At 39.3% G+C, this 25,908-nt stretch overlaps 1 protein-coding gene and 1 long non-coding RNA gene across 8 annotated transcripts in view; one reads left to right on the top strand and one right to left on the bottom strand.

Moving 5' to 3' along the window:
• LOC106081143 (E3 ubiquitin-protein ligase Ufd4) overlaps nt 1-18,339 on the top strand; it is a 115,492-nt gene extending 97,153 nt beyond the window's left edge. For all 6 annotated transcript variants that reach the window (XM_013242902.2, XM_013242901.2, XM_013242900.2 and 3 more), the window contains 3 exons: nt 10,712-15,459; nt 15,516-16,510; nt 16,596-18,339. In XM_013242902.2, the coding sequence (XP_013098356.1) occupies nt 10,712-15,459; nt 15,516-16,510; nt 16,596-16,878 (6,026 nt within the window). In that variant the 3' untranslated portion in view covers nt 16,879-18,339. The remainder of the gene's footprint in view (nt 1-10,711; nt 15,460-15,515; nt 16,511-16,595) is intronic.
• A 6,034-nt stretch (nt 18,340-24,373) lies between these two features.
• On the bottom strand, nt 24,374-25,621 carry LOC106081142 (uncharacterized). 2 transcript variants are annotated; one of them, XR_001220320.2, is made up of 4 exons: nt 25,494-25,621; nt 25,315-25,386; nt 24,546-24,647; nt 24,374-24,483 (listed from the first exon to the last, which is right to left on the bottom strand). It is a non-coding gene; the product is annotated as an uncharacterized LOC106081142 (long non-coding RNA). The 2 variants fall into 2 exon arrangements; XR_001220319.2 differs by lacking the exon at nt 25,494-25,621 and having other exon boundaries at nt 25,315-25,402.
• Nucleotides 25,622-25,908: the final 287 nt, after the last annotated feature.

Raw genomic sequence — 25,908 nt, 5'->3', positions numbered from 1 at the left:
GGTTAACAGTAAATAGGGTTCGGGGTAAGCCGCGACCTGCTCAGTCTCCTCAATACCATGGACCATTTATGGGGAAACATTGAAATTATGTTACACATAGCCGACTGCCAAATACGAAAGAGCTATGGAACGCAGTTCGTAATGCCTGTTAAGAGATCCCAGGATCTTATTGAGACTCCATCCCTCTTAGATGTGCCGAAGTCATCAAAAAATAGGTTATTATTCTAGGAACAGAAACAATTATGGCAAGAACCTCCTTCTCTATTTGAGGCTTTTTCGGCTTTTGCTACTTAAATATATTTTCGAAATCTAGCCTAGAAGCCAAAAGTGTTTTCTTCCCTTACGAATACCAAGATGTGTTCATCTAAATTCTCTGTTGGGCTTTGTCACTTGTGGCGTTTGTGAGTCTCTACCAACGATTTACCAAAAACATAGGAGCTTCAGTAAATTCGGATTTAAAAGAGCTAAAATGGGATAACTTACTAGGAAATGTCCTGGCGTTAGAGCGGCATAGTCGGAAGGACTTTGGGACATTGGCGACAATGGATAGAAATTGAGGCAATATTCTATTTTGGACAAAAGCATTTGGAATTTTTCAAAAGTGTATTTTACGTTTCCAGCGACATTCTGAAAGTGAAGTTTAAAACGTTTTACTCCAGCTCACCAGAGGCCTCCCATACATGGGGCCCCTGGTGGAATGAAATGCCAGGATATATTATGGTGAGCATAGGTCGATGGAGTTACATCGGATAAATTCCTTCGCCAAGGTTCTCGAAGCGCCAACAAACGTTGTGCCATTATCAAAATGAATATGTTAGGGACATCCCCGACGAGCAATGAAACGACTAGTGCTTTGACCATCGAATTGGAGTAAATCGTCCCATAACAGATCTTCGTAAGGAATATCTGAAATAATATCCTTTGAATTAGAGGTCCATTTCCTCATCTAAAAATTCGCTAATTTCAAAGCCTTGACTAGCCGGAGTCGTGCGCCAACAACGTCTGAAACCGTGTGTGCTCCTACCAAATCGTCCACGTACATGGAATAACGAAATACGTCACTTGCGAGAAGATAAATAGATTGACCGTCTTCCACTAATTGCATAAGCATTCGGATTGCCAAATAAGGGGCACAGTTTACTCCGAATGTTACTGTCCTGCATTGGCAGATCTGGACTTTTCCGGAAAAGATTTTGAAATGAAGCGTGCGATGGATACATAAGAATCTGGTGATATATCTTCGAGATGTCGTCATTGAATACAAGTAAAAAAACAGGTGATTTGTATCGTATGGTCACTGGTCATAATCTGGACATACATCCTGCACGTTGGCATCAATCCTTGCTCTGTCGGAATTGAGGCGGCTGCATCTGCCGGATCGTAATTGAGCCAGAACTACTCTGGTTTGCCTGGTAAGGTCAATTTCTTCAGGTGCAATGGGAGGCGGCCGTTCTCCACGAACCGCATTCACCCGGTAGCTATTCACCACATCTGCTACCGTGTCTGCATGGATGTTGTCTAGACCCGCTTGATATGCCGCTCTAGATCATGCAGATCTACTTTAAGGCTTCTGCACGGTGGTAGGTATAGGTATAGCAGTGCCGGAGATATCATCCAGCCTTGAGGAATTCCCTGTTTCACACTACGGTGTTTCGATTTCTTATCCCTAAATTCCACAAATGACTGGCGACCACACAGATAATTCGCGACACAGCGTTTCAGGTCTGGCTGGACGGACGTATCGGCGATGTCCTCAAATAATTTGACATGGCTGACCATGTCGAATGCCTTCGATAGGTCCAGTGCCACGAGGACCATCCTATCACATGGCCTGGGCTGAGCGAACAGAAATTCTCCAACGAGGCTCGGGAGGAGTAGTCCCTCAAGTGTCTTGGCTACTGGAGAGAGAAGGGAGATCGGTCTGCACGACTTCCCGTTTCTGGGGTGCTTTCCAGGCTTCAGATGCGGGATTACTCTGCCTATCTTCCATACATCGGGTACTATCAGAGTGTTCAAAGGCTGGTTGAGGACAGTTGTAAGGTACTCGGCTCCAGGTAGATCCAGATTCTTCAACATCAGTGTAGAAATTCCGTCGGGACCCAACGCCTTGGATGACTTGGCGCCACGGCGTACCGGGTCAATCCGGTACTTACAAACGGCTGCCGGCTGGCATTGCACTAGTGTATTTGTGTTGCACTTCCATCAATTCCAAAATGTCCGTCTTACCCCCATCTCGGAACAATTCCACCCCATCTTCCTGTTCCTCACTAGCTATACCAGACGGGCATTGCTCATACGAGAACTTGAGCCTCTCCCATATTGAAGTCAATTCTTCCTTGTGAATTTCGAGGGAATGCACAAATGTCATAGTGAAGTCCTTGCCATTCAAGATTGCCTCGAAAACGACAAGGTTGTCGACTAACTGGATAAACTTCTCTAAGGACATATTGAAAGCGAACTGCGTATTCAAATTCGGAAATCGGAATCATCGAAACATTCGACAGAATCTGTTATGGAAAATTTACCCTCATACGATTTTTGTCACAAGGCAATAAATTTCGAGAATTCTTCGTTGTCGTGCCAATGTTAGGAACACTGAGAACATTAAGTAATTTAACAACAAAAGAAGCATGCCACAAACAAAAATTTGATTTTAGACTAGATAAAAATTTAATGAACATTAGGATTAGGAGAGGTTTAAGTGACAGTCTGCCATCAAACTTAAGTGGAACTCCTTCTGACTGACAGTGCGGGATACACACAAAGAAGGTGGTACTATAGTCTCTTCTTCTTCGATGTCCTCACAGCTTCTGCAAATGTCGTTTCTGGCAACCTTCAGTCTGCCAGCATGTTTTTCGATAAGACAGTGACCTGTCATGACGGACACAATGACTAAGACGTCTGTTCTAGTCAGTGACAGCAAAGCAGTAGACCTATTATTCAGGCCACATAATTTTGAAATGCCCACAGCCCCCTCTTTGTGACCATATATCATTCATTGTCCTTCGCGCCTGGTCCCTAGCTTACATGTCGCTAGAGGCATATCCAAAGATTCCAGTTTCCCTGGAATGTGTAAGGTAGTTCCTTGTCTCGCAAGCTCGCCCACTTAACAATTCCCTGGGATATCTCTGAGTTCCGGCACCCAGAACAGGGGAATTTTTAACTATTCAGCCATCTCGTTTAGAGATCTGCGACAGTCGAGGGCGGTTTTTGTGTTCAGAAATACGTTGCCTGGCTGTCTGCCTGCACTCATTGATATGAGAGAAGTATCCCCTGTTCCTTAATGGAATGTTCATGGGAAATATAATAGTAATTTAGTATGTGTCCTTACGAAACAAATATATAATGCATCACATGAGACATTCCTTAATACAGCACTGTGGAACAAAATTGAACATTTTCCAAAATATTGGGTAGCCTAAAAAGTAATTGCGGATTTTTTAAAAGAAAGTAAATGCATTTTTAATAAAACTTAGAATGAACTTTAATCAAATATACTTTTTTTACACTTTTTTCTAAAGCAAGCTAAAAGTAACAGCTGATAACTGACAGAAGAAAGAATGCAATTACAGTGTCACAAGCCGTTGAAAAAATTTGTCAACGCCTACTATATGAAAAAACCGCAATTACTTTTTGGGCAACCCAATAAGTTATTATACCATGTACTACAGTAGTGCTGTAGTGTATAAATAGGGTAATATATCTATATATTTTTTGATGTTCTTGGCAATTCTACGCGATTATCAAATAATGATCAGCAAGTCAGCCATAAAAGAATGGATACTTTGTATCTTTCTTCGATCGGGGCAGTAGTGAACTTTTTCTTTCTCTGTCAATCTTATTTGCGTTTTAAATTTCATTTGATAGATTTTCGTCATCTAATAAATAATGTAAGTCCGCTTTCGTATCGAATGAAATTTCATCTTATATTTAATGGGTGTTATACCACTTGTATATACATCTTTATGTCCGAGTTTTTATAAACACTGCTCAATTTAAACATTAGCGTTCTTAAATTTTAAAAATTCCCGTTCAATAAAGAGATACATAATTCGCTATAGAGAGACTTCGAACGAATTTCGGCCCCTGATTTTTTCAATTACAATTGTGAATGAAATTTTTTGTAATTTTCAATTAAAAAATTAATTGATTCAATCATTTTTATAGTTAAATCGTGGTTGAAAATTTTGATTCACTCGCTTTATCCACCAATTCATTGAAAACAGATGATTTTATAAAGGGGGAATATAACATTTGCATATTTTCAACTAAACTTTGGATTGATCTTAGTAAATAATTAATTTGATATTTCGGCTATTTCAATTATGGGTCTAATGGGATCAGTTAAAAATTTGTATTATTTTTTAATTGGTGCAATTAAAAAATTATTAAAAATGGGAAATTTCAAAAAGTTTCAATAATATTTTTAATTGAATGTGTAATTATTTTAATTGAAATTTTTTTTCAATCACCTTTTTCAAAAATTGTGATTGACGAAAATGACAACAGGATTACGACTGCAATGGTGGGATCTTTCGAAGATAGTTGTCCTCTTCGGGAAAGGAAATCAGCACAAGAAAAATCCTGGATGACCAGGGAGATTCGCAATATTGGGAAAGAGGTTCGCAGACTTTTTAACAGAGCACGTCGTAAAAAATCGGAAGTTGATTGGGATGTGTATTACATACGGCTCAAGGAATACAATTATATTACCAGAGCGGCAAAACGTGCCTCCTGGAACCTTTTCTGCGGACAGGTCGATGGCGTTAATGACGCCGCCAGTATCAAAACCCATGTCCAAACTGAAACTTTAGTAGACGACATGGAAGTGAAAGCAGAGACAACGGAGGACATATTAAGGCTTTTGATGAAAACCCATTTTCCACAGGATACGAAGGGACTCACGGAGACACCGGAATCTTGGAATAATGACGTTGATCGAAGGTTTATAATAACGAAATTTATGGTGAAGGAATCCTTGAGGAGCTTAAACCATTTAAGTCACCCGGACCTGATGGAATATTTCCGGCGTTACTACAGAAAAAAGCAGACTATCTGGCGCCTAGTCTGGCCAAAATTTTCACAGCGTGCCTAGGACTTGCATATACTCCGAAAGCCTGGCAGGAGGCAAGGGTGGTGTTTATACCTAAACCTGGCAAGGCAAGTTATGCGACACCAAAAGCCTACAGACATAAGACATAAGCCTTGCGTCCTTTCTACTCAAAACGTATTGTGGACACCATGATAAAGAGTAAGACATTTAGCGAACTGTTCAAATACAAACAGCATGCCTATGTCAAGGGAAGGCCGATAGAGACTGCCCTGCACGAGGTTGTGCATAAAATAGAAGAATCGTCCGATGCCAAAACATACACACTGGCGGTATGCATTGACATCGAGGCGGCTTTTAACAATGTGCGGACCGACACACTGATCCAATCCTTAAACCAGTACCGGGTGGATCCGGTCCTTAGAGACTGGATAAACCATATTCTAAGGAACAGGTGGATAAATAGTGTGTCCCATGGCATAAATATAAGGGAGAAAGTGGCACAGGGCACGCCACAGGGGGCATTTTATCGCCACTCCTATGGCTGACTACCATAAATGACCTGTTACGGATGTTGACTGAAGAGGGATTTGAACCCGTCTGCTACGCAGACGATGTTATAATACTTCTAAGGGGTAAGGATCCGAACGAGCTATGCAGAAGGGCCGAACCCTTCCCTTAAGACCCAGAGGTCTTAATGTTAACCCAGAGAATACTGAAATATGTCTGTTCACGAGGAAGACGAAGGTGGGCCAATTTAACGCACCACGTTTCCTCAATAAGACGATTTCAATATCTGACAAGGTCAAATACTTAGGTGTGATCTTGGAGAGGAAACTGAATTGGAAGTGTCACATTCAGGAGCGTACTGAGAAAGCTCACAGATGTTGGGCACTATGTAGACAGGCCGTAGGCTCGAAATAGGGCCTGAATCCTAAGACAGTCCACTGGCTCTACTGGAGCGTGATTAGATCAATACTTACTTACGACTCAGTAGGTTGGTGGACTGCTATGGGGAAAAAGTAGAACATAAGGACCATACAACAGGTTCAGAGAACATTTTGTCTTGGCATAGGCGGAGCGATGAGGACCACGCTCTCTAGGGCACTGGAGATTATTCTAGATATCCGACCCATTGACATACAGATTAAGTGTGAAGCAGCCTCTGCGGCTTTGAGACTTAAGGCGATGGGAGAATAGATTGAGGATGGGAGCAGCTCATACCATGTCAGTATAATCAAGGCGAAGATCATTTTATACGGATGGATCAAAGCTAGAGGACAGAGTGGGCCTGGGGGTATACATTGAGGACCCAGGGACTGAGATCTGTTTTGGACTGCCTGACCATAATACGGTCCTGCAGGCGGAGATCCGAGCGATCACGGAATGCGTGAAATCCGGGCGATCACGGAATGGTGTGGTGCTAACGCGAGTGTGAACATCTTTACCGACAGTAAAATTGCCATAAGGGCAATAACAATCAGGACGGTAAGGTCACAAACAAGTCTTGCAGTGTAAGAAGGAGATTAACGCCTTCTCTGGGAATAGCAAAATCCGCATCGTTTGAGTGCCAGGCCATAACGGAGTAATGGGAAATGAAAGGGCAGACGATTTGGCGGTGAAGGCCAGAGGACTGCCGTCAATAAACTTGGTTAATCCCAAGCCTTTCGGGACGACGCAGTCCGAGTTTAGGGAGTGGGCGACGAATGCGCATGCAACATTGTGAAACAGCGAAACGGTCGGTAAGACGGCTAAAATCCTATGGGGGGATCCAGATCGTGAGAAGACGAGACTATTACTGAAAGGAAGCAAGAAGGAGTTCAGTATAGTTATTGGTATCATAACGGGACACATAGGACTACAAGCTCACTTATGTAAAATCGGAGCGGCAAGTGATAGCATGTGTAGGGCATGCGGAGAAGATGATGAGACGTTGGAGCATTTCCTTTGTCATTGCCCGGCTTTCGCGTCCAACAGATACCGTTACTGAGTTTAGAGCGCTCAAGAAGCCGATTACTGGCTTAGGTGTATGTCCATAGTGTCATGGGGCGGATTTATATCTGCACCCTCTTTTCAACCTAACCTAACATAACCTACGTCTAGTGCTCCGGTAGACAAGTTGATAGCGTGCTCGGATTGCCAGAGCGGGGGTCATGGGTTCGATTCCCACCAGAGACCTTGGTCTGTCGCTACTGTGCTATCAGAATAGACTTATTGTGTAAGTGAGTCTTTAAGGGTCTGCCACTCTTACCTAACCTAACCCTGCCAATATTGCCCCAATCGGTAAACATGTCATGTTTGGTCGGTTTTTGGGGTGGGGTGGGGTGGGCACCCGACACTTTTGGTCGAACTGTTATACCAAGTTCGTACTCCACTCTTAAATACCAATAATTTGATAACCATATTGTCCCAATCGGTAGACATGTCCGTTTGGGTAGTTTTTCGGGTAGGGCGTCCCCCATGGGGCGACATCGATGCACCAATCTGCAAGGCGTTTTTTAAAATTGGGATTAAGGAAGGGTCCATCCCCCTTGCGGGTACCACAAAATGAAATACCCTACTACACCGAAGGGCCAATCTTTGAAAATTGGATGAAATTCGATTAAGCCGTTTATGAGTCTACTCGGAACAATATACAAACAAAGCGCAACACTTCATTTTTATACACGGAAAAAATTAAAATCGGTTTCAACCACAAAATTAATTGACTCAATTAATTTTTTAATTGAAACTACTTCAATCACCAAACTAATATCAATCATTGAAACTAATATCAATCACCGTTTTGGAAAAGAAATTGGAAAAATGTCAATTAAAACCATTGCAAATTCAATTAAAAAATTATTGAAATATTTGATATTTACAATTCAATTTTTAATTGGATGAATTAAAACAAAAATTATTGAAATTTTCATTGATTTTTTTAATTGATCCAATTAAAAAAATGATTGAAATTTGTTTGAAAATTCCAATTAATTTTTATATTTGATACACAGCTGTGTATCTGAAACATGAACTTGAGGTGCGTCCGTGGCCACATGTATAAAAAAATTCCCCGCGGGGGTTCTTAAAAAAAATTTCGTATGCCCAATAGTCTTAGTCAATGAAGGGTTCTATCGGGTTTATCCGGCACGTAGAATATTCTGCCCTTTATGTCATAGGAGACAAAATAGCCTTTAAATGAATGAACTTAGCACCACACTTGAAAGTTTTTTAATATTTGATTAAAAAAAATTATTAAATAAATTAATTTTTTATGTGAAAATTAAAAAATTTGTTATTGAAAAAAATTTCAGATTCAGTTAAAAAATTAATTGAATCAAAATTTCAATCACGACTGCAATTGAGCAAAAAGTTTATACTAAATTAAAAAATGATTGAATCAATCAATTTTAATAGAAGATTTTGTTGCGATTTTTTGTGTATAATAGATATTGTTCTATGGAATTCTTATAATTTTAGGAACCACTTTTAAGTCTTACCGCATATATTTACGTTTCAGTTATACATATGACATTCATATACATAGGTATCTACGATTATACACAGAGAAAAAAAAACACATGCGTTGGGAAAAGTTCAGTTAATAGACAGGGTTGTCGAGCGTGGTTAATGTAGTATTTGTATCATAAATTAGGTGCAAGTACAACATACCAACGTACGGCCCTTGAAGCCTTCACACCTAATATGGCTGATGAGTAATTGTAGTTAAATTATTGGTTTGCCCAAAAAGTAATTGCGGATTTTTTTAAAAGAAAGTAAATGCATTTCTAATAAAACTTCGAATGAACTTTAATCAAATATACTTTTTTTACACTTTTTTTTCTAAAGCAAGCTAAAAGTCACAGCTGATAACTGACAGAAGAAAGAGTGCAATTACAGAGTCACAAGCTGTGAAAAAATTTGTCAACGCCAACTATATGAAAAATCCGCAATTACTTTTTGGGCAACCCAATACAAAACGCGGCCCATAGTGGTTGGTGTGTGTTGCGATATCTGGCTTTTCTTTTCCACTTGCAAAGGAAATATCCGATCATTGAACTCGTCTCGAAAGAGAAACAAAAAAAAATAGTTAGATTTTATGATTTTCGGCCTAAACGGCAAAAAACTTGATAATGAAAAACGATTTCAATCACTAAATTAATTGGTCCAATTAATTTTTTAAATGATCCAATTAATTTTTAATTGATCCAATTAATCCAATTGATCCAATTAATTTTTTAATTGATCCAATAATTTATTTGATTGATCCAATTATTTAATTGAAACGGCTTCAATCATGAAAATGATAACATCAATCACAGTTTTTTAAAAAAGTGATGGAAAGAATTGAAAGAAGCCCCTATTCATTAATAGAATGTTCATGGGAAATTAAGTATTAGTAAATTGAAAAAATTTTCGATAAAAAAAATTACTGAAATTTTTAAAAATTACATTTTAGTTTTTAATTGATTGGCGATGGCGCTTAAGTAAAATTAATTAAAGGATACTATGCATATATTATAAAAGGAAGGGTATAGGGTCTAAGACCAATTATGACCAGATTCCATTAAATATTTATTGAATCAGAAATTTGTATACCCTCCACCATAAGATGTGGGTATAGTAATTTCGTCATTTTGTTTGTAGCTACTCGAAATATTCGTCTAAAACCCCACAAAGTATATATATTCTTGATCGTCGCGAAAGCACGCTAATTATCAAAGGAGTAAAGCTAGCCGTTTAAAATTTTGCACAAATACTTCTTATTAATGAAGGTCGGGATTGTAAATGGGCCATATCGGTCTATGTTTTGACATAACTGCCATATTAACCGATCTTGGGTATTGACTTCTTAAGCCTCTAGGTGGCGCAATTTTATCCGATTGGAATATACATACACGTCGTGTTTTGTTATGATATCCAACAACTGTGCTAAGTATGGTTGAAATCGGTTCATAACCTGTTATAGCTGTCATATAAACCGATCTGAGCTTCTAGAGGGCGCAATTCCTATCCGATTTGGCTGAAACTTTGCATGACTTATTTTATTAAAACTTTCAACAACTGTGTCAAATAAGGTTCAAATCGGTTCACAACATGATATAGCAGCCATATAAACCAATCTGGTGTCTTGACTTCTTGAGCCTCTAGAGGTTGCAATTATTATCCGATTTGCCTGAAATTTTATACGACGGATCCTGTCATGACCAACAACATACGTCTGAATCGGTCTATAACCTGATACAGCTCCTTTATAAATCGATCGCTCTATTTTACTTCTTGAGCCCACAAAGGGCGCAATTCTTATTCCAATTGGCTAACATTTTACACATGTCTCCAACATACGATTTAATTGTGGTCCGAACCGGGCCATATCTTGATATCGCTTTAATAGCAGAGCAAATTTTTTCTTTTATCCTTTTTTTGCCTAAGGAGAGATGCCGGGAAAAGAACTCGACAAATGCGATCCATGGTGGAGGGTATATAAGAATCGGCACGGCCGAATTTAGCACGCTTTTACTTGTTTAATTGAAAATTGTATAAAATTTAAAAAATGATAGAATCAATTAATTGAAAACAATTTTTTTTCATTTAAATTTTTAATTGAAAAATTTTTAGCGATGATTTTTTCTGTGTATGTATGTAAATGTAATGTGTTTTTTTTCTAATTTCCTATAGAAAATCGTGGAGAATTTTTGGAAAAGCTTTTACGGGCACGTTCTGCCGTGCGACCAGGAACGCCTTCTCAGCCTATTTTGCCTACAGTTAGCGTTCTCCGTCTAGTGGTTGGCAATTGGGTGTTACAGTCACAGAAACCGAATCAGTTGCAAGTACACAATACAGAAGGACATCAGGTTACCATTTTGCAAGATGATCTTCCAGGCTTTATATTCGAAAGCAATCGAGGTACGAAGCATACCTTTACAGCGGAAACTACTTTAGGCCCGGACTTTGCAACCGGTTGGTCTACTAATAAAAAGAAGAAAGTTAAGTCTAAAACTGAAATGCAAAAAACTCAAGTAAGGAATATGGCTTGTGACATTTACAACAAATACTTCAAGGCTGCACAAGCTGTACCTAGAGGAGCTGTTGCCAAATTGACCAGCATTGTGAAAAGAATTGAAGTTGCTCTAGAGGAGCAACGACTTCCAGGCCAATCGAATTGGCATGATAAGTTACGTGATGCTCTCAATGAGTTGTCCCAACTTCTGCAAGAAGATGGTGTTGTAAGTGCTTATGAAATGCATTCATCCGGTCTCGTACAGGCGCTGGTGGCAGTACTTTCCACAAACTATTGGGACAATGGTTTATCTCGAAGCAAAATGAATAAAATGCAGAAACAACGAGTTAATATTTTTAAACAATGCATTCTTAACAGCAATACGAAAGGCAACAACGCAGCATCGGTTCTTGTTCAAAAATTAGTAGCAGTTTTGGAGAGTACTGAAAAATTGCCAATATATTTGTATGATGCCCCCGGTCCAGGGTATGGCTTGCAGATATTGACGAAACGTTTGCGTTTCCGTTTGGAGCGTGCTGCCTGTGAGACAACGCTTTTTGATCGGACCGGGCGAACTTTAAAAATGGAACCTTTAGCCACAGTGGGTCAACTTTCAAAATACTTATTAAAAATGGTTGCGAAACAGTGGTACGATATGGAACGTAGTACTTTTCTATATTTAAAAAAACTTAGAGAGCATAAGCAAGGCATGGTGTTCAAGCATCATTATGACTTTGATGAAGATGGGCTCATTTATTACATTGGCTCGAATGGAAAAACATGCGAATGGGTCAACCCAGCACAATATAATCTAGTGCAAGTTAGCAGTTCGGAAGGCAAAACTTTGCCGTACGGAAAACTAGAAGATATCCTCTCCCGAGACAGTATATCGGTAAACTGCCATACTAAGGATAACAAAAAGGCGTGGTTTGCCATTGATTTGGGTGTTTATTTAATTCCAAATGCTTATACTCTGCGTCACGCACGGGGATATGGGCGTTCGGCTTTGCGCAACTGGATGCTACAGGCGTCAAAAGATGGTGTTAACTGGACAACTCTTGTAACGCATAACGATGATAAGAGCTTGGTGGATCCTGGAAGTACGGCAACGTGGCCAATAGTATGTTCCCCTGATGAAAATCAAGGCTTTCGTCATATACGCATACAGCAAAATGGGCGCAATGCATCCGGTCAAACACACTATCTCAGCTTAAGCGGTTTTGAAATATATGGACGTGTTGTCAGTGTGTGTGATGATATTGGCAAGGGCTCCAAAGAGGCCGAAGCTAAGATACGCCGTGAACGTAGACAAATTCGCGCCCAACTTAAGCACATTACTACTGGCGCACGGGTAGTTCGCGGTGTCGACTGGCGATGGGATGAGCAAGATGGTAGCTGTGAAGGAACAGTGACCGGTGAAATTCACAATGGTTGGATCGATGTTAAATGGGACCATGGCATAAGGAATTCATACCGAATGGGAGCAGAAGGAAAGTATGATTTGAAACTCGCTAACAGCGAGAATGTTTCAATGTTTGATGGAGGGTCTAATATAGTGCCAAGTACTATTGGCAACAGCTCGAAGAAAGGGATTTCTCTAACGTCAAGAAAGTCGAGTTCCACACCATCTCTGCCAGAAGCAACAGAAATCAATCGTAACTCTGAAGGACCTCCCGATCAAGCTGCATCCGCTGACAATTTGGCCTGGAAACAAACTGTGGAAGCTATCACCGAAGATGTTTTCTCATCGGTTAAGTCTCAAATGCTGGCGGGGGGATCTGGATCGGCCATTGCCCCCGACGAAACGCAGGGAATTCAACACAAAAATACATCAACAATGGTTGGAGGAGGAGGAGGAGTTTCATCGGCGACGTCATCAACACTACTCAGAGATCGCGACAACATAACCGATTTGTCTGCTATAAATAATTCAATGCAAGCTATTAATGCCAATGTGGCTTCTGATTTAGCAACCATAACAGAGAATTTAGCTTTAAGCGATAATCACCCAGCTATAGGTTTTACCTCAATCACTACAAATTCATCCGCCGGATACGGCGCATCAAGTGCAAGCAGTAAAAATGCGCTAGCAGCAATATTCGGAAGCAATTTTGGAACAGCTGCTGTCGCCGGTGGAGTTGGTGGAGCATCATCTTCTTGCGAGGCTAATAATAAAATGAACGCAAACAACTCGGCAACGGGTAGTAGCAGTGGCATAAGTAAAGGACTGTTAGTGAATTTGCGATCCGGCTCGTCCGCCAGCCAAAGAGTATCCCAATTTTCATCCGAGGCACTAGAGATGATTGACAAAATGCGCGACGGCGTTGATATGTTGCGCAATAACACCAACAATATTCTCACGTCGGATATTTTATCTCTTCCCAGTTCAAATCTTTTAGCAGCCGCCTGCGTAAATAAATCCTCTGGCGGAAGAGCCGATAATGGAGACAACATAAGTAATATCAGTGTTGAATGTCCTACGACAACCAATATACCGATGGCAACCGATGCTTCTGCTGTTGATAAAAATTGCACTAGTGCACCGCAAGTAGAGAGCGGTGTGTTTGCTGAGCAACTAAATGTGGAAAGCAATGCAATCAATGCAGTAGATGTCCAGGTTCCTGTAGATAGTGGAGGAAATAATGAAAATGTAGTTTCAGTATCAGTTTCGAACCAAATGAGTGTTAGCGTGCCGAATCTAACAACAACTTCGGCTTCAGAAACACAGTCCCAGTCAGACACATCTACCCACACCGGTTTTCTAGAAACATTTGCAGCTATGGCTCGCCGCCGCACCTCTCAGGGTACCAATTTGCAAAATAATCAAATGATGAACACATCGAATAGCAATTCTAACGAACGTAATAATCAAAGTACCGGCAGTGGTTCGAATTCGTTTTTTCCACGTGGTCCCAATTCGGTCACAAGCCTAGTGAAACTAGCACTTTCTTCAAATTTCCACTCAGGTCTTCTCAGCACTGCTCAGAGCTATCCCAGTTTGTCATCGAATAATGCAGCTAATACAGCTGGGTCCAATGTGAGTTCGGGTACAGGTAATGCTGCTTCTGGACAACAAGGCCAAGCCTCAATTAATCCTGCATTGACTATGAGCCTTACCTCTACGTCCAGCGACAGTGAACAAGTCTCATTAGAAGATTTTCTAGAAAGTTGCAGAGCTCCGGCACTATTAGGTGACATGGACGACGACGATGACATGGATGAGGACAATGATGATGAAGAGAATGAGGATGAGTATGAAGAAGTGGGAAATACCCTATTACAAGTCATGGTATCCCGTAACTTGCTGACATTCATGGATGATGAAACTTTGGAGAACCGTTTAGCAGGTGTTACCAAACGTAAATCATGGGATGATGAATTCGTTCTAAAACGTCAATTCTCGGCACTTATACCCGCATTTGATCCAAGGCCGGGTCGCACCAATGTCAACCAGACATCAGAATTAGATATACCAACACCTGGTACAAGTACCGATTCTATGCGAACGAATGATCAAGAGCCTCTTCAGCAGCCGGTTTTGGCATTATCCTTGCGAGGACCCAGTATAGGAGGAATTCCAGATGTAGAAATTGAACTGGATAATCACGACTGGACCATTTTCCGAGCTGTACAAGAACTTCTACAAGCTTCACAAATGAACAAGTCCGATAAATTTCGTAAAGCTTGGGAACCCACCTACACAATTGTCTATAGAGAGGTGCAACAGTCTGTTCAATTGGAGGAAGCCATTGATGCAGATGAAGGACCCAACACTCCAGTAGTTTCATCGAAGAGCGGTGCTTCGACCTTGTCACCCAACTCGCCTGTAAGAAGTGAATTCATAACATCTGAAAACGTCAATTGCACAGTAGAAGATGTTCTGCAATTACTAAGTCAGTTAAATACACTTAATCAATCCACAAATGAAACTGTTAACGACTCAATCGACGCTAGTTTCCACACAAACCCCCATTTGCCGAATGAGATTTTCATGAGCAAAAAAATCACAAATAAACTACAGCAGCAAATTCAAGATCCATTGGTGTTGTCTAGCAGCTCATTGCCAATATGGTGTGAGGACTTGAATCAATCGTGTCCATTTCTGTTTCCATTCGAAACTCGGCAATTGTACTTTAACTGCACAGCATTTGGCGCTTCAAGAAGCATTGTTTGCTTGCAGTCTCAAAGAGATGCCACTCTGGAACGGCAGCGTATGCCAGGATTAAGTCCCAGGCGCGATGATCAACATGAATTCCGTGTGGGACGGCTTAAGCATGAGCGAGTTAAAGTACCGCGGGATGAAAATTTATTGGAATGGGCTATGCAAGTAATGAAAGTTCATTGTAACCGTAAATCCGTATTGGAAGTGGGCTTTTTAGGCGAAGAGGGAACTGGCTTAGGACCTACTTTGGAGTTCTTTGCTTTGGTAAGTACAATCACGCGACTTTGAGCCAACTCTTTCATCAAAAATTTTACTTATAGGTTGCTTCAGAGTTGCAACGATCCGACTTATGTATGTGGTTGTGCGATGACGAACATATTAATGCTGAAGAAATCAAAGAGTCGGCTGGCGAAAAGATTCTGGACCCATCCACCAGAGATGGTTTTAAACCAATCGGCTACTACGTCAACAGGCGTGAAAGCGGCCTCTTTCCGGCCCCATTACCTCAAGACTCGGAAGTTTGTGAAAAAGCCTGCAAATATTTTTGGTTTTTAGGGGTATTCATTGCTAAAGTTTTACAAGATATGCGTTTGGTTGATCTCCCACTTTCGAATTCTTTTCTGCAATTACTATGTCACAATAAAATGCCATCGAGTTCGAATGCACATGTAAGGCCAGTTACTGCTGCCGATGACGCAATGGTGTCTTCGGTAATTTCGGAGGAATCTGAATTGGCAGATACATGTTCCAAATTACTTGGAACTACTTATCGTTCAGAGCCTAGATGGTACGATGGCATTTTATCCTATGAAAATCTTGCCGAAATCGACCCCATTCGTTATGAATTTATAAAAGAAATTCAAGATTTTTTGGCACGCAAACAGGCTATTGAATCGGACCTAAGTATACCATCGGAACAACGGCAGCATGCCATTGCAGAGCTCAAGCTACAAACAAGAAATGGAATGGATGTTAAACTGGAAGATCTCGCATTGACGTTCACCTATTTACCCAGCTCTTCCGTCTATGGATATGAATATGTAGAACTTGTACCAAATGGCGCAGAGACTGACGTGAACATTTCTAATTTGGAGGAGTATTGTGATCTTTTAATAAACTTCTGTTTGCAAGATGGAATCGCAAAGCAACTAGATGCTTTCCACAATGGATTCTGTGAAGTTTTTCACTTGAAGAAACTGGCCGCATTTAGTCCATCTGAGGCGCGCATGATGATATGCGGCGAACAACACCCAGAGTGGACGCGTGAGGACCTCATTAATTACACTGAGCCGAAATTGGGATATTCTAAGGATAGGTGAGTGGTATTTCACCTGTCTCCTTTATATTCAATATACAAGAGATACTGATTGTTCTTTTCTTCCCTGTGTGATTTCCTTTAGCCCCGGATTTTTACGTTTCGTTAATGTGTTAATGAGTATGACAGGGCCAGAACGAAAGGCATTTCTTCAGTTTACAACCGGTTGCAGCAGCTTGCCACCTGGGGGGTTGGCCAATTTACATCCCCGGCTGACGGTCGTTCGAAAAGTAGATGCCGGTGAAGGCAGCTATCCCTCGGTTAACACATGTGTCCACTATTTGAAATTGCCTGATTACCAGACAGAGGAGATTATGAAGGAACGTTTGCTGACTGCAACTAGGGAGAAGGGATTCCATTTGAATTAAATTTTTGTTTTCTCTTATTACTGTTGATTGCATAGGATTTTGTTTTGTGTTGTTTGTGTTCGTTATCGGATTTTCAGCTTTATCATTACTAACCCTATCTATATATATATAACGCTTTAATATAATTCATCTCCAATTCGATGGCTCGAACATTGTTATGCAATTTTTGGTCATATATCAAAATTCAAGTTCCATATCTATTCAATTTCTGCTTATGAAAAATTCCTCATTATTTTTTTATTAAAACGAAACACTTCTCGGTCTATAACATCATCATTATCGTTTGTGTTCTCGCCTGTCTATTGTCTATGAACGTTTCCGAGGTTTCCGATTTGTTCGGGCTGCTTTTTTAAAAGTACGTGCTTTGCGCCAAACATGTGGTTGAAATTTTCGAATTGGTTTGACTTGTTTTCCCGTTGGCTCTAGCTCTTCTTTGTGTTTCATTTTTAGGGTACATACAATGTTTCTCATCTTAAGTTCTTTAATAGGTGTAACAATTCAAACCAAATTACCGTTAACTACTAAACCTTTTATTACTATCATTAAATACCACCATTAGTAGTAAATAAATATACAACATACATATACATATTAAAAAAAAATATATATATATATACAAAACAAATATATGCTGAGGTGAATATTAAGTGTTTCTTATAATGATTACAAACAAATACTAATTAATGTAAATAATATTAAAAATTTAATTTATTACTATATACATATAGCAAGCTTATATTAAATAATGAAATTTAATGAAAATTACATACATACATTATACACACACCTTTTTAAATAAAATCAATCAATCAAACAAAACAAGCTATCAAAAGAAGACGGCAATAGCTATACAAACCTGCACATGGCATGGAGCTATTACCATACAAGCACCTATGGGTTACTGCAGTGTATCGGAATGAGTGAAAAGAACGGCTAGAATTGCGGCCATTCAGGTAAATGATGATTTTGTATTTCTATAATTTTTATTAATATTTGTCGCAGTCAACCTGCACCCACTCCTCCTAAGCGAAGGTATTGTTATTTCACCAACAAACCTGAAGAGTATACTAAACAAATGTTTCGTAGATGATCCAATTCAATTTAAGTTTTCAACATTAAAAAAAAGCAAAAAGTTCTAAACACAATTTTATCAAATTATCTTCATCATTATCGAACGTAAGAGCAAGCCCCATTTGATATAATTTCAAAAGGCTTCAGGTTCAAAGATTGGCATATGTATGTATGTGTGTACACCTTAGATATGTTTTCACATTGGATTATATTAAATTTAAAAAAATAAACAAAAAAACCGCTTAACTTTAATTAAAAATGCTATAGCTTTGCTTATTTTTGTCCTGAATATCATTATCACCATGTTATCCTATTTAATTACCTTAGTTTGTAAGATTATCTCCTAAGAGTTACATGAACACACTTCGTAATAAATCTTATTAAAATGAAGTTATAATGTTTTTAATTTTGTCATTTTATTACCGCATTAAGGTTTGCAGAATTCGTCTACCATCACATTTTCTTCAACGACTTCTTAAAAACAGACTATACTTTAATTGGCTATGACAGGACATTTGTCCCATTAGAATAGCGTTCCAAGCGCCTTGATATTCTGCGCTTCTTCTAAAATCTCTGACACCAAGTTTCGCCAAGTTGATGTTTTTCACCACAGTTGGTCGTCCCGGTTGCGAGCACCACCGTGATCGCCTTCAAAAGACTTTCGATGGAGCTTCTTCATTCATTCATTCTGACGGTTCGTGGTTCATACAACGCCGATACTCTCCATCAATGCAAACTGGTCCATAAATTTTACAAAGAATCTTTCTCGCAAACACTCCAAGCACTGCCTCGTCGGCTTTCACAATTACCCATGCCTCGGAACCATGTAACAACACGCGCAGTATCAGTGTCTTGTATAGTGTTATCTAAGGGTCTTTTTTTTTGGGAGATATAGGAAAGTTTTTCAAAAACAAAACTTCAACATTTCGGCCGGTATCTAAAGAATAATTGCTTCAATGTTGTGTTCCAATGCGACAATTGAAGCGGGCTTGTCTGTATGCAAATTTGTCCATGAACATTCCATTAAGGAACTGGGGCAGCTTCTCACAAATCAATGAGTGCTGTCCGATTCAATTTTAAGCTCAATGATAAGGGACCTCCTTTTTATAGCCGTCTTTGGAGAGAAGTTTTTACATGGCAAAATTCCTCATAAATGTTGCCAGCATTAAGAGGGGATAACCACCGATGAAAAATTTTTTGATGTTCCTGCCAGGATTCGAACCCAGCGTCAAAGGCGGACATGCTCTGCGCTGCGGTGGCTTAAGAGCTTTAACATAGCCCCACAAAAAATAGTCTAAAGACGTTAAATCGCACGATCTAGGCGGCCAATTGACCGGTTCCGGAAGTGAAGTAAAGTGTTCACCGAACTCGCCTTTCAATAAGTTCATTGTGTGGCCTATGGCACCGTCATGTTGAAACCACTTGTCATGCAAGTCAAGCTCTTGCATTTTGGGCAAAAAAGTTGGATATCATCTCATGGTAGCGTTCACTATTCACAATTACGTTACGATTCCCATCATCTTTGAAGAAGTATTGTTCAATGATGCCACCAGGCTATAAACCGCTCCAAACTGTGACTTTTTCTGGATGCATATGTAGCTCTTGCAATGCTTCTGGATGATCTTCACTCCAAACCAACCATAAAATGGAAGAGGCGCACGATGAACTTTCTGAACAGAAAACGCATTTTGATAATAATATTCAATAATTTGCAAGCGTTGTTCGCTTGTAAGACGATTCATGGTTAAATTATAGACCAAACTGAAGGTGTTTGGCAGTGAAACAAAACACAAAACATGCGTGAGCTGTTTAATCCAGTGTTATAGGTATAGATTGGGAAAAATTGAAAAGCCTTTTAGAAGTAGGCTCAAAATGGATTCTTAAGACCCATCCGCTATCAGACCGTATCATGTTGTCCGCCCTCCAATAGGTGTGGATGACTTGGCACCTGTAGTCGAGACGAGGGAATGCACAGTCCGTCCCCTGCCTTTAACTAAAGGTGGTGTTTCCGCCTCAAATTCAGACAGCGACAGTGTCAATGAAACAATCATCGCAGCCGAATCGAGAGATGAGTGAGCGAGCGCCTACAAGAAGACCGATAAGGCAATCCGGGTCACGACGAAGGAGACAGACTGGACGAAAGTCCAGGATGCTGGAAGGGATGGAATTGATGTTTCAGGCACTTCTACGGAAGCTTTCAAGTACTCTGGTAAGACCAAGCCAATGGAGACTCCAGACAGTGCCCTGCAGAGAAAGACAGCCGCGACAGGAATGAAGGAAGCGCACACGGTCCCTGAGTCTTCATGGTGGATTATGACTTCCAACAGGAAGCTACAGTAGAATAGGCGATGGGCAAATATCCAAAAGGTATTTACTCGGTAAATTGGGTATATACTCGGGTATTTATCCATATATACCCAAATGCTGAGTATTTATAATTTTGCTGATTTCTTGGTTATAAAAACATTTTCCACATAATTGTTGATGATTTCGTATTCTTTGTATATAAACCTGACCTTCTGATCCCATAAAATCGGAATTTTGTTATATATAGCCGCTATATAGACCGATATCCAGACTTACAGTCTTAAAGCAATAAATTGGCCATTTTTCATCCGATTTCTATGAAATTTGGCACAGTTGGTTCTGGTAGGCTCCTACCTATTTCTGTGAAGTGTGGTTCAAATCGAAACATTTTTGGGTATAACTGCCCTATAGACCGGCCGCCCGATTTCCCGATATAGGGTATTAAGGCCATAAAAGATTCATTTATTACCCAATTTCGATGAAAATTGGCATTTTGGTATATTCTAGTTGAATGTGGTCCAAATCGAATCATATTTGAATAAAGACGATATTAAAAAAAAGTGTACTCTATTTTAAATTTCATCGATATCCTATGAAAAATTCTCCTTTTATAGGCTCAATACCCTATATCGGTAGATCGATCTATCTGGCAGCCATATCCAAATATCCGAGATCCGAGTCGCACCACATTTAACAAGAATGGGTAGGGGTCTACCAGAACTCAATGTGCCACATTTCGTCGAAATCTGATGAGAAATGCTCCTTTAATAGGTTAATTTCATTACATCGTGAGATCGGTCTATATGGCAGCTATATCCAAATATGGTCCGATATATGTTTAGGGGACTACTAAAACTCTTTGTGCCAATTTTCATCGAAATCGGGTAACAAATATTTTATGGCCTTAATACCCTATATCGGGAGATCAGGCGGTCGGTCTATATGGCAGCTATATCCAAATATGGTCCGATCTGGACCACACTTTACAGAAATGGGTGCCAAATTTGATCGAAATCGGATGAAAAATGATCAATTTATTGCCTCCAGACTTTAAATCTGGAGATCCGTCTATATATCGGCTATTTATAACTAAGTTCAGATTTTATAAGATCGGAAGGTCAGGTTTATTTATATACAGAGAATACGAAATCATCAAAAATTTTTTGGAAAATGATTTCATTACCATAATACTCAAAAAGTATTTGTTGGGTATTTACCTAATAAATACCGAAGCATTGGGTATTTACCCAGTAGAAACCCATCTCTACGCTACAGCCATCTGGAAAGGTCGCTGAAAAAGGTAAGGATCCGCCCTTTTACGCCAGAGTGGCAAGGAAGCACAACAGAGTTGAGCTGACTTCTGCAGACATTAATATTGGCATTGCATCCGGTAGGATTCCACCAGATCATCGGTCCCAAGTGAAGGACCTGGTTAACGAGCGGATTTTCGAACTTGTGTGAAACTCTGAATAGGGTCCACCATATGAACATTGGTCAAGTCTCCGTGGTAAGTTTGGCTAAGCGCACTACGGGATCAAGGCTGTCTTTTTCAAGATACGGATATCTAGGATAGGCAAAGATCCTCATATTGAGACATCAGGCCGTGCAGTGGAATGTGACTCAATATCGCTTAAGAAACAGGGGCCTGACGACGAGACCATCCATAGGCAAAGATCCTAATATTGAAACATCAGACAGTGCATTAACAGGAGTCAGTGCAGTAATCAGAGATGACCTGTCGTAAACTCCAAAGTATATATAATACATACGTCAAAAACGCCATAAACCTAGCAAAAAAAAAAATTAGTTTTTGACAGAATTGAAAAATAATTAGGAAATCGTACAATTATTTTCAACTTTTGTGAATTTATGAATATGGCAACACTGGTGCATAGGTTAGAACGTGCTTCTATAACTGAAACCGCATAAATTCCCATCCTGGCGCGAACATCAACAACATTTTTAACTATTAATCCTCCCCACTAATACATACTGGCCGAATTTGTGAATATCTAAACGTGGTCAAACCGATCCGATAGGCGTAGCGCTGACTATAAATAAATTTAGAATAAAAACTTTTTATTTATCACATTTACACATTTTTTGAAAACTTTATGTAGGCGCTAAACAACAGCAACAACAAATTTAAAACAATGATCCTGACACGGGATAACCAGGCGCGATAACTTTGAGCTTCGATCTGTGCGGTGTTCATTGTTATCACGTCCACAACTTGCGGATAGTGGAATGCTTCACGAGGCAGAGCGGTAACTGCTATAGCACAAATACCTATTGGTGCCTTTAAATAACCAATGGCCATAATGTTACCGCGGCGATCGGTCCATTGAACCGGAACGAGCTTGCTCACCTATAGTAGCTAGACGTCAACACAACGCAACAACGACATAAAACAACGATATGAAGTCTAAACTAAACAAGTAGCGGAGCATACTTGAGGTTTATGAAGTTTACTACTTTTTATACGATTTATACAAGTATATGACGTTTTCGACTTTTACAATATTTTGACAGTCGAAAACCTAAAAAACAGAACCATCAGACCATCAAATACAGACCATCTCCAATCCCAATGCAGCCTAACGAACAGGGAGCCGACGATGGAAACATAACCTACTCCCAAGAAGCCCATTTACTTAAGATTTGGAAGACTAAGGTAGGCAAAGATCCTACATTAAAAAAAAGTTAACCCGTAGTTGAGTTAAAATAAACTACTTTCGAGAAAAGTTGAACTTCATACAGCGCCAAAGACATTTTTATTGGTTTTTAGTTAATGTATATCTAAAAAATACCCCCCATAGGATGGGGGGTATACTAATTTTGTCATTCTGTTTGTAACTACTCGAAATATTCGTCTGAGACCCCATAAAGTATATATATTCTTGATCGTCGTGACATTTTATGCCGATCTAGCCATGTCCGTCCGTCCGTCTGTCTGTCGAAAGCACGCTAACTTCCGAAGGAGTAAAGCTAGCCGCTTGAAATTTTGCACAAATACTTCTTATTAGTGTAGGTCGGTTGGTATTGTAAATGGGCCATATCGGTCCATGTTTTGATATAGCTGCCATATAAACCGATCTTGGGTCTTGACTTCTTGAGTCTCTAGAGTGCGCAATTCTTATCCGATTGGAATTAAATTTTGCACGACGTGTTTTGTTATGATTTCCAATAACTGTGCTAAGTATGGTTTAAATCGGTCCATAACCTGATATAGCTGCCATATAAACCGGTCTAGGGTCTTGACCTCTTGAGCCTCTAGAGTGCGCAGTTCTTCTCCGATTGGAATGAAATTTTGAACGATGTGTTTTGTTATGATATCCAATAACTGTGCCAAGTATGGTTCAAATCGGTCCATAACCTGATATAGCTGCCAAATAAACCGATCTTGGGTCTTGACTTCTTGATCCTCTAGAGTGTGCAATTCTTATCCGATTGGAATGAATTTTGGCACGACGTGTTTTGTTATTATATCCAACAACTGTGCCAAGTATGGTTCAAATCGGTTCATAACCTGATATAGCTGTCATATAAACCGATCTTTGATCTTGACTTCTTGAGCCTGTAAAGGTCGCAATTGTTATCCGATTTGCCTGAAATTTTGTACGGCGGATTCTCTCATGACCATCAACATACGTATTTATTATGGTCTGAATCGGTCTATAGCCCGATACAGATCCCATATAAATCGTTCTCTCTATTTTACTTCGTGAGCCCCAATGGGCGCAATTCTTATACGAATTGGCTGACATTTTACACAGGTCTCCAACATATAATTTAATTGTGGTCCAAACCAGACCATATCTTGATATCGTTCTAATAGCAGAGCAAATCTTTTGTTATATCCTGTTTTGCCGTAGTAGAGATCCCGGGAAAACAACTCGACAAATGCGATCCATGGTGGAGGGTATATAAGATTCGGCCCGGCCGAACTTAGCACGCTTTTACTTGTTTCATTTAGTTATTTTCATTTATTTATTTATTTAACACTTGTCTTGTTTTTAGTATATTAATATTTTTCATTTATACGCTTTGCGAATATATATTTCATATATATTAACAATTCAAATAAAAATATTCACACTTTAAGTTCTCAGTGACTTTGAAGATATTCCCAATTGTATAAAATCAGCAAAGAGGAAAGCGCCATATTAATTTTTATAGAAGTGCCGTTATGCTATATACACAATGTTTAAGTGATTCAGAGAAAAACTGTTGAAAATAAATTTAAGTGTTTAGTATAGATGCATGGTTTTATGTAGTCTAATACTTACCAAAAAAGGTGTGCGTCAGGCTGTAGATATTAATGAAAACAACTCCGTTAATATATTCCATAGCTGCACAAAATGTAGTTTGCATTTCAATTTAAAAAGTTCCTGCAACAAAATTAAACAAAAAAGAAAACAAGTAAAAAGGCGTTAAGTTCGGCTGGGCCAGGCAAAAATGCATAATTTATGCCCCCATAGCAGCTATATCGAAAAATGGTCCGATTTGGACCAAATTCGGCACGGACATTGAGTGGTTTAATAAGTACAAGTCAACTTGCAACTTTATCCAAATATAGACGGATCTGAATCGTATAGGACACGGATGTCTGAGCCATATTGCTCAAGGATGACGAAGGGCCTAACACAACTCACTGTCACAAACTTCAGCAAAATCGGATAATAAATGCGGATTTTATGAGCCTAAGATCTTAAAGTAGCGGAACGTTCTATATGGGGGCTATATCAATATATACTCCGATTTAGTCCAACTTTGAACTTAACCTGCCTATGGACAAAAAAGAATCTATTCAAATTTTAAGGTCAATATCTCCAAGTCCGTAGCGAGGTTTCAATAGACAGACGGACGCACATGACTAGATCGTCTTAGATTTTTGCGAAGATCAAGAATATATATTCTTTTTAGGGTCGGAAATGGATATTTCAATGTGTTGCAAACGGAATGACAAAATGAATATACCCCCATCCACCGGTGGTGGGTATAAAAAGACCAGCAAATTAACAGAATAAATGTTTGTTTTTTTTTTTTTATGCTTACCAAAATGTCAGGACGAGTCGAGCTTTAATGGCTTCTTAGCAATAGTGATGATAACCAATTTCTGCAAAATCGCTGCAATTGAAGTATATTAAATTTCTTCCTATAATTTTATTTAGAGTAGAAAAAGAAAAACATATTCACAGAAACAAGAGATAGAACTAATTTCTCACCAAATTTACCTTGTATAAAAAATTTTCAAAAGGCATCTTTGTCTGCTCGAGCAATATCATTTTTCATTTCCGGGCATGCATTTGCACTAACAAAAAGGTGATTATTTCATAATTTTTATACATTTTTTATACCATGGTATAAACTCATTTTTTTTATTAAATATCAATTATTAGTTTCATATCAAATGTTTTCACTTTTTCGTTTTTACTTTGTTTGCTGAATACGTACATCACACTGAGCGTAGCTTGTGTGCGACACGGTATTCGGGATGTTGTTTTCGTATTTATCAGCTGTTGTTAGTGTATTAGTGCATATTAGATGGATGATTGTCCCATAGACAGAAAAAAATTTTAAAAGCTGATTTGTAGCAGTCATAAAACTTTAAGGTTTCTAATATAATTTTATTTTGGGTTTCTAACATGG

Source organism: Stomoxys calcitrans, chromosome 3 (assembly GCF_963082655.1).
Source record: "Stomoxys calcitrans chromosome 3, idStoCalc2.1, whole genome shotgun sequence".
Lineage (NCBI taxonomy): Eukaryota > Metazoa > Arthropoda > Insecta > Diptera > Muscidae > Stomoxys > Stomoxys calcitrans.
The sequence above is the reverse complement of the archived record's forward strand: the minus strand, read 5'-3'. Positions and strand labels throughout refer to the sequence as shown.